Source organism: Bicyclus anynana, chromosome 1, assembly GCF_947172395.1.
Source record: "Bicyclus anynana chromosome 1, ilBicAnyn1.1, whole genome shotgun sequence".
Lineage (NCBI taxonomy): Eukaryota > Metazoa > Arthropoda > Insecta > Lepidoptera > Nymphalidae > Bicyclus > Bicyclus anynana.
Genome location: NC_069083.1, coordinates 18550705 through 18562655, shown reverse-complemented (window position 1 = coordinate 18562655; position 11951 = coordinate 18550705). Strand labels below are relative to the sequence as shown.

Genomic DNA, 11951 nt, shown 5'->3' with positions numbered 1-11951 from the left:
CCAAGTCCGCTCCAGTCCAGAAGCTTAAAGACGTCTTCCAGTGCGGCGGTAAATAGCTTCGGAGAGATCACATCTCCCTGACGCACTCCTCGCTGCAACTGGATTGGCCTCGTAGTCTGATCCTGAATACGGACTGACATAGTGGCGTTTTCGTACAAGCACTTCAACGCTTGGATATACCTGTAATCAATTCGGCATCTCTGCAATGACCTTAGCACAGCCCAGGTTTCCACCGAATCGAAAGCTTTCTCATAGTCCACAAACGCTAAGCAAAGTGGCTGGTTATACTCGTGAGTCTTCTGTATAACCTGCCGCAGCGTATGGATGTGGTCTATGGTACTAAAGCCTTTTCGGAAACCGGCTTGTTCGGGAGGCTGGAAGTCGTCAAACCTATTAGCGAGACGATTCGTAATGACTCTCGAGAACAATTTGTAAACATGGCTTAGCAGCGAGATGGGTCTGTAATTCTTCAGCAAGGTGTTGTCACCTTTTTTGAAGAACAGAACCACCACGCTCCTATGCCACGCCTCAGGCGTCGTGCCCTCGTGAATGACGGAATTGAACAATCGCTGAAGGACTTTAAGTATCGGTTTTCCACCCGCTTTCAGGAGTTCTGCTGTGATTCCGTCCTCACCTGGCGCCTTATTGTTCTTCAGGTGTTTGAGAGCCACACTAATCTCGTATAGGCTGACGTCCGGGATATCTTCGGTATAGTGTCGGGTCAACTTGGCTCTGGGGTCTTTAGCCAAATTGGCAACAGGCTGCTGAGTAGTCGTGTATAGCTGTCCATAGAACTTCTCGACCTCACTTAATAACTCGGGCTTGGAAGAAATTAGATTACCGTGTTCGGTCTTCAAACGCGTCAGCTGCCTCTGTCCAATAGACAGATCTCTGGCGAAAACTTTCGAGCCTCGATTATTTTCAATCGCATTTTTAATACGCTCGGTATTGAAATTTCGCAAGTCGCTGGTTTGCGACTTAGAGATCTGTCTACTGATTTGTCGGTATTTTGACGCATCTGCTGAAGACTGTAATCTCATTTCTTGCCTTTCTTCCATGAGTTTAAGTGTTTGGTCCGAGAACTTTTTGGTTCTTTTCGCACGGTGGGTCTTATAGAACTTAGACCCAACGGAATGGACAGTTTCCACGAACCTGTTGTTCAGATCGTCCACAGTTTCGCAATTTGCTAGGCAATCAAAGCGGTTCTGCAGTTCTAGTTGAAAGGACTCGGGGTTTTGAATATGGGCACGAGTAGGTCGGAGCGTAGACTTCACCAGTCGATACCGTTCCAGCTGAATGTTGATATTCAACGTGCCTCTAACCATTCGGTGATCGCTACCGGTTTTCACCCTATGGATCACAGAAACATCGTTGAATATTTGCCGTCTGGTAGACAAGATGAAGTCGATCTCGTTTTTCGTGGAACCATCGGGGCTCATTCAGGTCCATTTCCTGTGTGGTGGCTTCTTGAAGAAGGAGTTCATCATAAAGAGGCCCTCCTTCTCCATGAAGTCAGCCAACATTTGGCCCCTATCGTTCCGTTGCCCATATCCAAATCGTCCCACTTTCAACTCTGAACCCATGTATAGCAAATAAATAAATTATTATTAATATTTGAAAATCCCAACGAAATATATCTTAGTAATGTCTTGTACATTATGTTTTCTGTAGTAACCTAATGATTTTTTGTCGGCTTGAGGCTTGACCCAGGTTTCGAACCCTGGACTTTGCCATTATGCTAACCACTAGATCTACATTATAACACTACATAACGATTACTATTATTTTCCTTATTATTATTATTGTACAGATAACATTATTATTGTTAGAGAGTCAAAGGGCTATCAGTCGGCGCGGGGACGGCGTGCGAGCGAGATGAGCTGGACACTAATAACCTCGCTCGTGGTTATCACCTTGGGGTAAGTGGTCACCGTTTTGTGTATTATCGTACGTAGGTACTTTTGTTTTTGTTAATCAAAACAGATTAAATAAAGACCTTGACGATCTCTTTGGCGAATTGGTAATGTCGTTTCCAATAATTCCTGGGTTCAATTCCCAAGATCATTTATTTTTATGCGACTTTCAAAAAGGACTGTAAGTATGTTTTTTTATGTGTGTCCAGCGATATTTCCGGCGTTTGTGGACCGATTTTGTAAATTTTTTTTTTGTTTGAAAAATCTAAATTGGCTTTGATCTGGTCTGGCAGCAGGCATCAGTCGTGGCTTTTTTATTTAAAAGAATATATTTTGTCATTTGTTATAAATGATCAATATTTCCATTCAATTTAGCGGGCGTGGATCGAACTTGGAACTCTCGGAAATGAGTTATGCGCCTTTATCGTTGAGCTAGTGAGGCTTTTACAATCCTGTTTCCATGTAATTTGAAGACGAAAGCAAGAAAATAAATTTATTTAAGAGCGCGCAGCGCGTCGTTACGATATGGATAAAATTCGAAGCACAAACGAGACGCCGAATTATGACTTTCACGTGAGTGAAAAGCACGGAGCGATTGACGCGCGGCGCAAATTTTACGACGTGAGCGCCAAAACCATTTTTACCTAATTGCAAGTAAATTAAACAACATAACGAAAAACAAAATTTCCATGCTCAAGATATATACCTAGTTTTCTATACAAAACAAAAATTTAAGAAAATAAGTTTGCTTTTCCTGAGATTGAAAGCAAACTGTGAGCAAAACATGTATTTTTTAAAAAAATAAACTATCGAGAAAAGTTTTACAAATTGTGTATTTTGTATAGTAATAACGAAGCTAACACTTTGAAATATCATTTACCCAAATATCAGGCTCCTAACTTTTCCAGAATCTGAGATCCAGAATCATTTGTAACCACCAAATTACATATTGCACACTCTTAAATGTAAGAGTTACAGACAGTACCTACTTATACACTTGCAGGTGTGCCGACGCGTATAATATCGAGTCGCCGAACACACTGTGCTTTCCCGAGCACTTCTCGTTCGGGGTGGCTACAGCTGCCTACCAGATAGAGGGAGCGTGGAATGTATCAGGTATCAAATCAAATCAAATCAAAATCAAATCAAAAATCATTTATTTCAAGTAGGCTCAGTTTACAAGCACTTTTGACACGTCATTTGACAATTTGTAAATATTCTACCACCGGTTCGGAAGGCAGGTTCTGCTGAGAAGATATCGGCAAGAAACTCAACAGTTGCTCTTTTGAAAAAGTCATACAGTATTATAATTTACAATTGATAACAATTACTGTTTACATTTCTTATAGTTTTACTTCCTGTGTGAAGGTGGGAGCTGATCCAACGGCCTCCAAGCATCTTTATCATTAAGGAACTCATCAATGCTGTATCATTAAGGAACTCATCAATGGTAGGCAGGGTTTCTCACACGGTATGCGAGCCCTAGGGGCTTTTTTAGGGCTAGCCCTAGGGTTTCCTCACGATGTTTTTCCTTCACCGTTAGAGACACGTGATATATAATTTCTTAAAATGCACGCAACTGAAAAGTTCGAGGTGCATGCCCGGACCAGATTTGAAACCAAAACCTCCGGAATCAAAGGCAGAAGTCATATCCACTGAATGTCTATTCTTAGAATAGGTAAAGAAAAACTTAGTTTTTTTTTATTTTTTTTTTCTTCTTAACAAATTAGCCCAATTTCACAATTGCTCAGACAACAATTTCACTTGATGGTAAGTGATGATGCAGTCTAAGATGGAAGCGGGCTAACTTGTTAGGAGGAGGATGCAAATCCACATCCCTTTTCGGTTTCTACACGACATCGTACCGGAACGCCAAATCGCTTGGCGGTACGTCTTTTCCGGTAGGGTGGTAACTAGCCACGGCCGAAGCCTCCCACCAGCCAAAGTATCTCATATACCTACCTAGTTGGACCCAGGAACTCGTGACCAAAGATAAAATAAAGTAGGTAACCTTTAGTCCTACTTGTTTCCACATACCTAATACATTTCCAGGAAAAGGCGAAAGTATTTGGGACCGTTACACGCACGACAAGCCGGAGCGGATCTTCAGCCGGCAGAACGGTGACGTCACCACTGACTCCTACCACCTGTACAAGGACGACGTCAGCATGCTGGTGCAGCTCGGAGTGCAACACTACCGCTTCTCCATCTCCTGGCCGAGGATCCTGCCATCTGGATTAAGCAAGTAGGTATTCGATATACTCGTATCTTCAGTGTGTCTGTCTGTTTGTCCGAGCTAATCTTCGAAACGGTTGAACTCCAGGTGAGACGTGATATCCCAGTGGATCTGACCTCTGCCACAGAAAACATTTGTACAAACTTTTCAGTGATGTGCATTTTAAGAAATAAATCACTTGTCTCAAACGGTGAAGGAAAAACATCGTGTGGAAACCTACTCTGAGAATTTTCTGTGTGTAAAAACTGCCAATCCACATTGGGCCAGTGTGGTGGACTAAGGCCTAACTCCTCTCATTCTGATAGGAGACTCGTGCTCAATAGTGAGCCGAATATGGATAATGATGAGGTAACTTCATAGCACTGCAGAGTTTTGTATCATACGGCGTGACTCAACTACCGCGGACAAGTCATGGGTGTTGGCAAGTCCTACATATAAGGTTGCAATATTCCAGCGAAGTCAACGAAGACGGCATCAGATACTACCTGGAACTGCTGACGGAGCTGAACAATCATGGCATCACCCCCATCGTCACCATGTACCACTGGGACCTGCCGCAAGCCCTGCAGGACCTGGGGGGGTGGACCAACCCCACCATCGCTGACTACTTCGTGGATTACGCACGAGTAAGTAAAGAATCCTTTGATTGGTTTATTTGCTCATGAATGTTTATTATTTCCGATATTGTGATCGATCGGCAACCGTCGAATTCAAGGTTTTTGTACCAATTTTTAATCGTTTGACACGTCGGAGAAGCAAAGATCTCAAGATATTTTTTTTAAGCGAACAGTGCGTTTTGCCAGTCATGACGTACGGATCCGAGACTTGGTCGCTAAATGTGGCTCCTATAAGAAGGCTCAAAATCACTCAGCGGGCGATGGGCGAACTATGCTTGCGAATCAGAAATAAGGAGATCCGCAGAAGAATCAATGTCACTGATATAACTCAGCGAGTTGCGAAGCTGAACTGGCAATGCATGGGCTCTGCCCATTGTCGAGTTGGAAGAGCCGATGGATGTTGGGGTCCCTAAGTGCTGGAATGGCGATGGATTGAGGGCAGAGCAGGTTGCAGGGAGGTTGGATACTCGCGGCTCGAGACCGGTTTGTTTGGAAGTCCATGTAAGAGGCCTGTGTCCAGCGACGTCCATCGGCTGTTAATGGAGACCGTATAAAAGCTTTGCAAATAAGAACTTTATGTTAGGTACTTTTGGGATTAAAACACACTGACGTCACTTGCATTCCTATTACTGACAACTATTGAAGTAAAACTTCTTTACGCGCACTTGACAAGGGAGTAATCTGGTGACCATAGATACTGGTGACTGTATTACGAAAAGTGTAGTCGGGCGTATACTTCAAGAACCTGTTGCGATGCAGTTATGCCTGAGTCTCATAGATAGCGCTGTGTTTTTTAGAGAAGTTTTACTTCAGTTGTGTGGTCTGAAGTGCATGCTTATTCTGGCAGGTGTTATTCGACAACTTCGGCAGCAGAGCGAAGACTTGGCTGACGTTTAACGAGCCGATGTCCTTCTGTCACGACGGGTACGGAGGCAACGACGCGCCGGGCGCGCGCTCCAGCGGGTTCGAAGACTACATGTGTGCACACCACGTGCTGCGCGCGCACGGCATGGTCTACCGCATGTACCGCGACGAGTACGCTGACAAAATAGGTACAGTACGATGCAAACTTTATGACGTTTCGGAACGTCGCACGTTAGGTATCAGCGGGTACGTAGCGACGCAGCAGCAGAGCTTCACCCTGCGCGCCTCTCTCCTACCCGCTGTTGCCTTTTTTTTATTCTTTATTTGGTCTACCAACAGACATACAAATAATACAATTATTAAACATGTATGTAAGGAAGTAAAAGGGTAAGGAGCAGAAAGATAAAATGCAATCTATTTATAGGTAAACACCTCATGCAACTGTCTAAAATGTATGGTAAGCTTCCACACATCTGCATCGTAATTATCACACGCATCCCATCTGACGGATAGGTATTCACGCAGGAATCTACCGTAAAATTAAAAATACGTTTATTCGATGCGTCCTGTTCTTACGGTTCAGATATGTGAACGCCTAATATTACGCGTCTTAATAACATTGGTGTGTGTACCTCCGAGTAACTACACTGGCAACTTCGTTAAGAAATTACCACGTGATACAAACTTTTCCCACTCATGTATATTCATTACAATATCATCACGATCTATTAATGATTTATTTATTTTGTTATCATCCACGAAAAGCCGACGAACCCATGCGACCACGTCACCCAGGTCCGACAAAATACTCTCTACGTACGTTTCACCCCGAAACCGGAGCATCCTCAGGAGATGTTGACTCTACAACGTGCACGTTGTAGAGTATTTTGTCGGACCTGGGTGACGTTGTCGCATGGGTTCGTCGGTTTTTCGTGGATGATAGCAAAATAGATAAATTATTGTATATTCATGATGAACTTCCGCAAAGTAACGCATGCTTCTATCCAATATTCATCACGATCTATTTAATACCGAGATCATTGATGATAGGTATCACCATTTTTGACGAGACCGGGAAACTGTTGATTTAAATATTAAAAAGGATGGATTTGGCAATTCAATAACAACTTGTTGATGAAAACTGATGAAACTGTTACAACATTTTTTAGGCAAATAATAAAATATAATAAGTAGATACAATTAAAATTAATACTTATATTAAATAAATATAATAAATAAATAAATATACTTAAACAATACACATCACTATCTAGCCCCAAAGTAAGCATACAGAGCAGCTTGTGTTATGGATGCTAAGATAGTTGATATTATAATATTAATATACAATTATATACTACATATAAATACTTATATAATGTGTAAATACACACAGACAAATGTTTATTATCTTCTCCTAAACGTGTCAATGAGTTAATTACTTTATTTGGCTTCTGTTTAGGGGCAAATTAATGATTGACCTCTAAGCAGGTCAGTGGCTATTTATTATAGATTTATGTTTTGTTTTTCGAGGTTATACGTATAAAAAGTAAGAAGAGCAATAACTATATTTATTCTCTAAGCAATTAACACTTATAAAGATGGTTTAAAGAAAAAAGATACAAGAAAGTGTCCCGAAGAATGTTGAAAAAATTACGCTTTATGTCGTTGAGAGCTGGATTTTAGAAATTTCTAAAAATACGTAGGTACTAACTGTTAAAGCTACCATGGACAAGACAAACTTCATGGGTATTTGCCGTCTTTTACTACTGGTAAGAAACGGCAAATACCCATGCAGTTTGTGTTAAGCATATTGCATGGGTCGACAAACTTTAAGTTTGTGTATAAAGTTACGATATCACTGCTTGTTAATATGTGTCATAGTCATAATCTTCAGTATTGTGGTCATGTTTGGTTATTCTCATTGTAAGTTAATGTTCCAGACTACGTCGGTATAACGCTGGATTTCTCGTGGCTCGAACCGGCCACCACGTCAGAGGATGATCAAAAAGCTGCAGAAATTGCGAGGCAATTTTACGTTAGTATTTTTACCAATACTTTAAACGTGATGTATGGATGCTGTTACTCTTTCACGCAAAAAATACTGAATGGATTTGGCAACTCAGACCAATTATTGTATAGGACCTGCCTCGCTAGACGTTACTTTTCTGCCAAAGTATATGATCAACGATCTAATGCGATTATAAAAACTGTCTATAGAATCGATGTTAAATAGTTGTAATCGTGTTCGTCGATTAAAGAGCTCCTTAAAAATCTTTTTGTATAGTTGCATGGTGTAAAAAACCGGCAAAAACTTCTTGTTTAGTTTACAATGAGTGTGATACAGGTCCTTCAATAATTGGTCTGAGCTTAACAAGGAATGGAGATTAAAATAAAGTTATTTTATCAAGAAAAAATCCATTGTTTGTGCAATGTCGGCGTCTTATATTTTGCTCTATAAAATCTTTTGAATTGTCTAGTAGCTAAATCAATTACCATCATCAACCAATGGACATAAGCCTCTTCTAAGGTTCCAATCATTGTTTTGCAATGCCTGCATTCAGCTGCTTCCTGTTACCTCCACCATTGTTGTCATCGGTCCAAGTAGAGTGGGGTTATCATAATCAGAAAATAAATATTACCTACATGCTTCAAACGGTGAAAGAAAAACATCGTGAGGAAACCGGCTAACCTGAGAATTATCTTAATTGAATTCTTCGTGTGTGAAGTCTGCCAATCCGCATTGGGTCACTGGACTATTGGCCTATACCTCTCATTCTGAGAGGAGACTCGAGCTCGGCAGTGAGCCGAATATGGGTTGATAATGATGAATGATGATGGGTATTAATATTTGAGTTTTTTAAAGAATAAATGTCTTTAAACCTTATTCATTCCATCCGACGTCATTTTCTAAAAATGTATGAATTATTTTCAAAATATTTCATCATTTTCAGATGGGATGGTATGCGCACCCTATATTCTCAAAAACAGGTGACTATCCTCCAATAATGCGTGAAAGAGTGGACGCTATATCAAAACTTCAGCACTTTCCCCGCTCAAGATTGCCAAGATTCACACCAGAAGAGGTCAAAATGATACGAGGTTCTGCAGACTTCCTGGGCCTGAACCATTACACAACATACCTGATATCGAAGAACAAGGGGAAGATATCTCTGCTGCCGTCCTTTGAAGAGGATATGGGCGGGATCATCTCGCAGAAGAAAGAGTGGCCAAAGTCCAACTCCACTTGGTTAAAAGTAAGTAATGATGTAGGCAAACATTTTTGACATCATTTAATTTGAAAAGTTTTGTAACAAATCAGCTTCAAAAGCACCAGAGTTATGGGCAGGACATCAGGAACGTCTAAGATTTAATTAAGAGAGCTTTTTGTGAAAAGCTCGTTTCGAGACATAAACGGCCGTAACTTTCTTTTTTAGTACGTTAACTTTCATAAGTTCAATTTTTTCATAAGTTTTATTTGTACACCACAGCATGAGAAATAACAAATAATAAGACAGAAAAGGCATAATTTTAATTTCAAATCGATACCTCTACGCATTCCCGGGATAAAAATCTTGAAAGACAGACAGACAGACAAACAAACAAGAAAACAGACAGATGGACGGACGAACGGACGAACGGACAGACAGATAGAAAACAATGTAAGCCTATAAGGGTTCCATAGGTTTCCCTTATAGCCCAGTGGATATGACCTCCTATGCGGAGGGTGTGGGTTCGAATCCGGTCAGAGGCACGCACCTCCAACTTTCAGTTGTGTGCATTTTAAGAAATTAATCATGTGTCTAAAAACGGTGAAGGAAAAACATCGTGAGAAAACCTACATACCAGAGAATTTTCATAATTCTCTGCGTGTGTGAAGTCTACCAATTGGTCCAGCGTGGTGTACTAATTGGCCTAAAGCCCCCCCCTCCCCCAATTTTGATAGGAGATTCGAGCTCAGCAGTGAGCCGAATATGGGTTGATAATGATGAGGTTTCCCTTGAGGGTTCAGAGCCCTAAAAATCAATGACGACTCGATTTCTAAATCCACAGCTTGATCACGTATTCTCTTGGTTTATCTTCTTTTGTTTTCATTCAAGGTGGTCCCCTGGGGCTTTAGAAAATCCCTCAATTGGGTCAGGCTGGAGTACGACAACCCCAAAGTGTTTATAACTGAGAACGGGATGTCGTTGGAGAGGGGGCTGAAGGACAGTCGGCGCATCAACTACTTGGACGGGTACCTCAAGTCGTTGTTGATGGCGATGGCTAAAGACAAGTGTCGAGTGTACGGATACACGTATTGGAGTTTGTTAGACAACTTTGAATGGACCAGAGGATTTTCGTAAGTTAAATTTATATTAATACTTTGGGTAGGTATCATGAGATCGTGTTCGATGATGAACTGTCCCGAAGGTAAAACTAACCAACATCTATTGAGAGACAGACATACGGACAACAATTTGATGTAGACTATTCGCTCATAGCGATCTATAGCGAAGTAACACATTAATTCTCTCTGTACAAACGCTAACGCTTCGAAATCTATTAAATGTATGACATCCCATGACGTTCATTACGTGTCATATCAATGAATAATAATAATTATCCGCCACAAGATCATTGTGCCTTTGAGTATATTTTTAGCTTTGGGAGTGTTTTAGCGTTTGTAGAAAGATAAATTTTATGTAAGTTAGCTACTGGCCCAGATCTCTCTTCGTAGAGGATACGGGATATGGAATTTAAACCCAATACGCTGCACCGATGTGGGTTGACGGACTTGGTGTGATAATGTTTAATCTTGTACCAACCACAAAGACTAAGAAGAGAAGAGGGCTTAACGTATAACACAAACATCGAGAATTTTAACTCATCATCATCATCATCATATCAGCCGATGGACGTCCACTGCAGGACATAGGCCTTTTGTAGGGACTTCCAAACATCACGATACTGAGCCGCCTGCATCCAGCGAATCCCTGCGACTCGCTTGATGTCGTCAGTCCACCTGGTGGGGGGTCGGCCAACACTGCGCTTACTAGTGCGGGGTCGCCATTCCAGCACTTTGGGACCCCAACGTCCATCGGCTCTTCGAACTATGTGCCCCGCCCATTGCCACTTCAGCTTCGCAACTCGTTGAGCTATGTCGGTGACTTTGGTTCTTCTGCGGATCTCCTCATTTCTGATTCGATCACGCAGAGATACTCCTAACATAGCTCGTTCCATCGCCCTCTGTGTGACTCTAAGCCTTCTTATGAGGCCCATAGTTAGCGACCAAGTCTCGGAACCATAGGTCATCACTGGCAACACGCACTGTTCGAAGACTTTTGTCTTCAGGCACTGAGGAATTTCGGACGAAAAGATGTCGCGAAGCTTCCCGAATGCAGCCCAGCTGAGTTGGATTCGACGGTTCACCTCTTTCTCGAAATTGGACCTACCTAACTGGATCATATGTCCTAGGTATATGTATTCGTCTACAATTTCGAGTGCAGCGTTCTCAACTATAACTGGGTGGAGCGATACATGAGCATTACACATTATTTTTGTTTTGCCCATGTTCATTTTCAGGCCCACCTGTTGAGAAACGCTGCTGAGGGAATTTTAACTGAATCGACGCAACCCAAGATTCGAACCTAGGTGACCCTAGTGATCCGAAACCACATACTCGTAGGCTCTCCATTGGATCAACGAGGCAGAAACTATGGGGAGGGGGGGAAGGATTTGCAGGCAACGGGGGCAGGGGGCAAGGACTTGCAGGCAACGGGGGGAGGGGGGAAGGACTTGCAGGCAACGGGGGGAGGGGGGAAGGACTTGCAGGCAACGGGGAAGGGGGGAAGGACTTGCAGGCAACGGGGGGGGGGAAGGACATGCAGGCTTCGGGGGATGGGTAAAGTCGTGCCCGGCCCTTGCGGACCATCGGGAGTGTTACGAACGAATTTGCCAAGCTATAATAACATAACCAATTGGATCTTGCAGAGAGCGTTTTGGTCTCTACGACGTGGACTACGAGTCTCCGAACAAGACCCGCACGCCGAGGTCCTCTGCGCACTACTTCAAGGAACTGGCACAAACCCGCTGCATACCTGCATGGAATTATACGACCTAGTTCTATGAACATAAGGCTTAATCTCCTGTATGACTGGTCGCTTTTCAAGGTGTAGAACTAGAAGAATAATGTTAGAATCTTTAAAAGAAAAAGATCTACTTTGAGGGGAAATTGTAGAATAATTATTATTAATAAAACTATTAGTTAAAATATGTTCTCATAAAATAAGTAAATACAATACCAAAGATATTATGCATGTTTAATTAAAATCCTTTATTCCT

General features: G+C 42.0%; 1 protein-coding gene across 1 annotated transcript; it reads left to right on the top strand.

Moving 5' to 3' along the window:
• Positions 1–1770: 1770 nt before the first annotated feature.
• On the top strand, positions 1771–11919 carry LOC112048359 (myrosinase 1). The gene is made up of 9 exons (XM_024085858.2): positions 1771–1919; positions 2917–3029; positions 3966–4158; positions 4604–4775; positions 5614–5818; positions 7571–7665; positions 8582–8884; positions 9728–9969; positions 11601–11919. The coding sequence occupies exons 1-9, from the start codon at positions 1876–1878 to the stop codon at positions 11728–11730; spliced, it is 1497 nt and encodes a 498-aa protein (XP_023941626.1). The 5' UTR covers positions 1771–1875; the 3' UTR covers positions 11731–11919.
• The last annotated feature ends 32 nt before the right edge of the window (positions 11920–11951 follow it).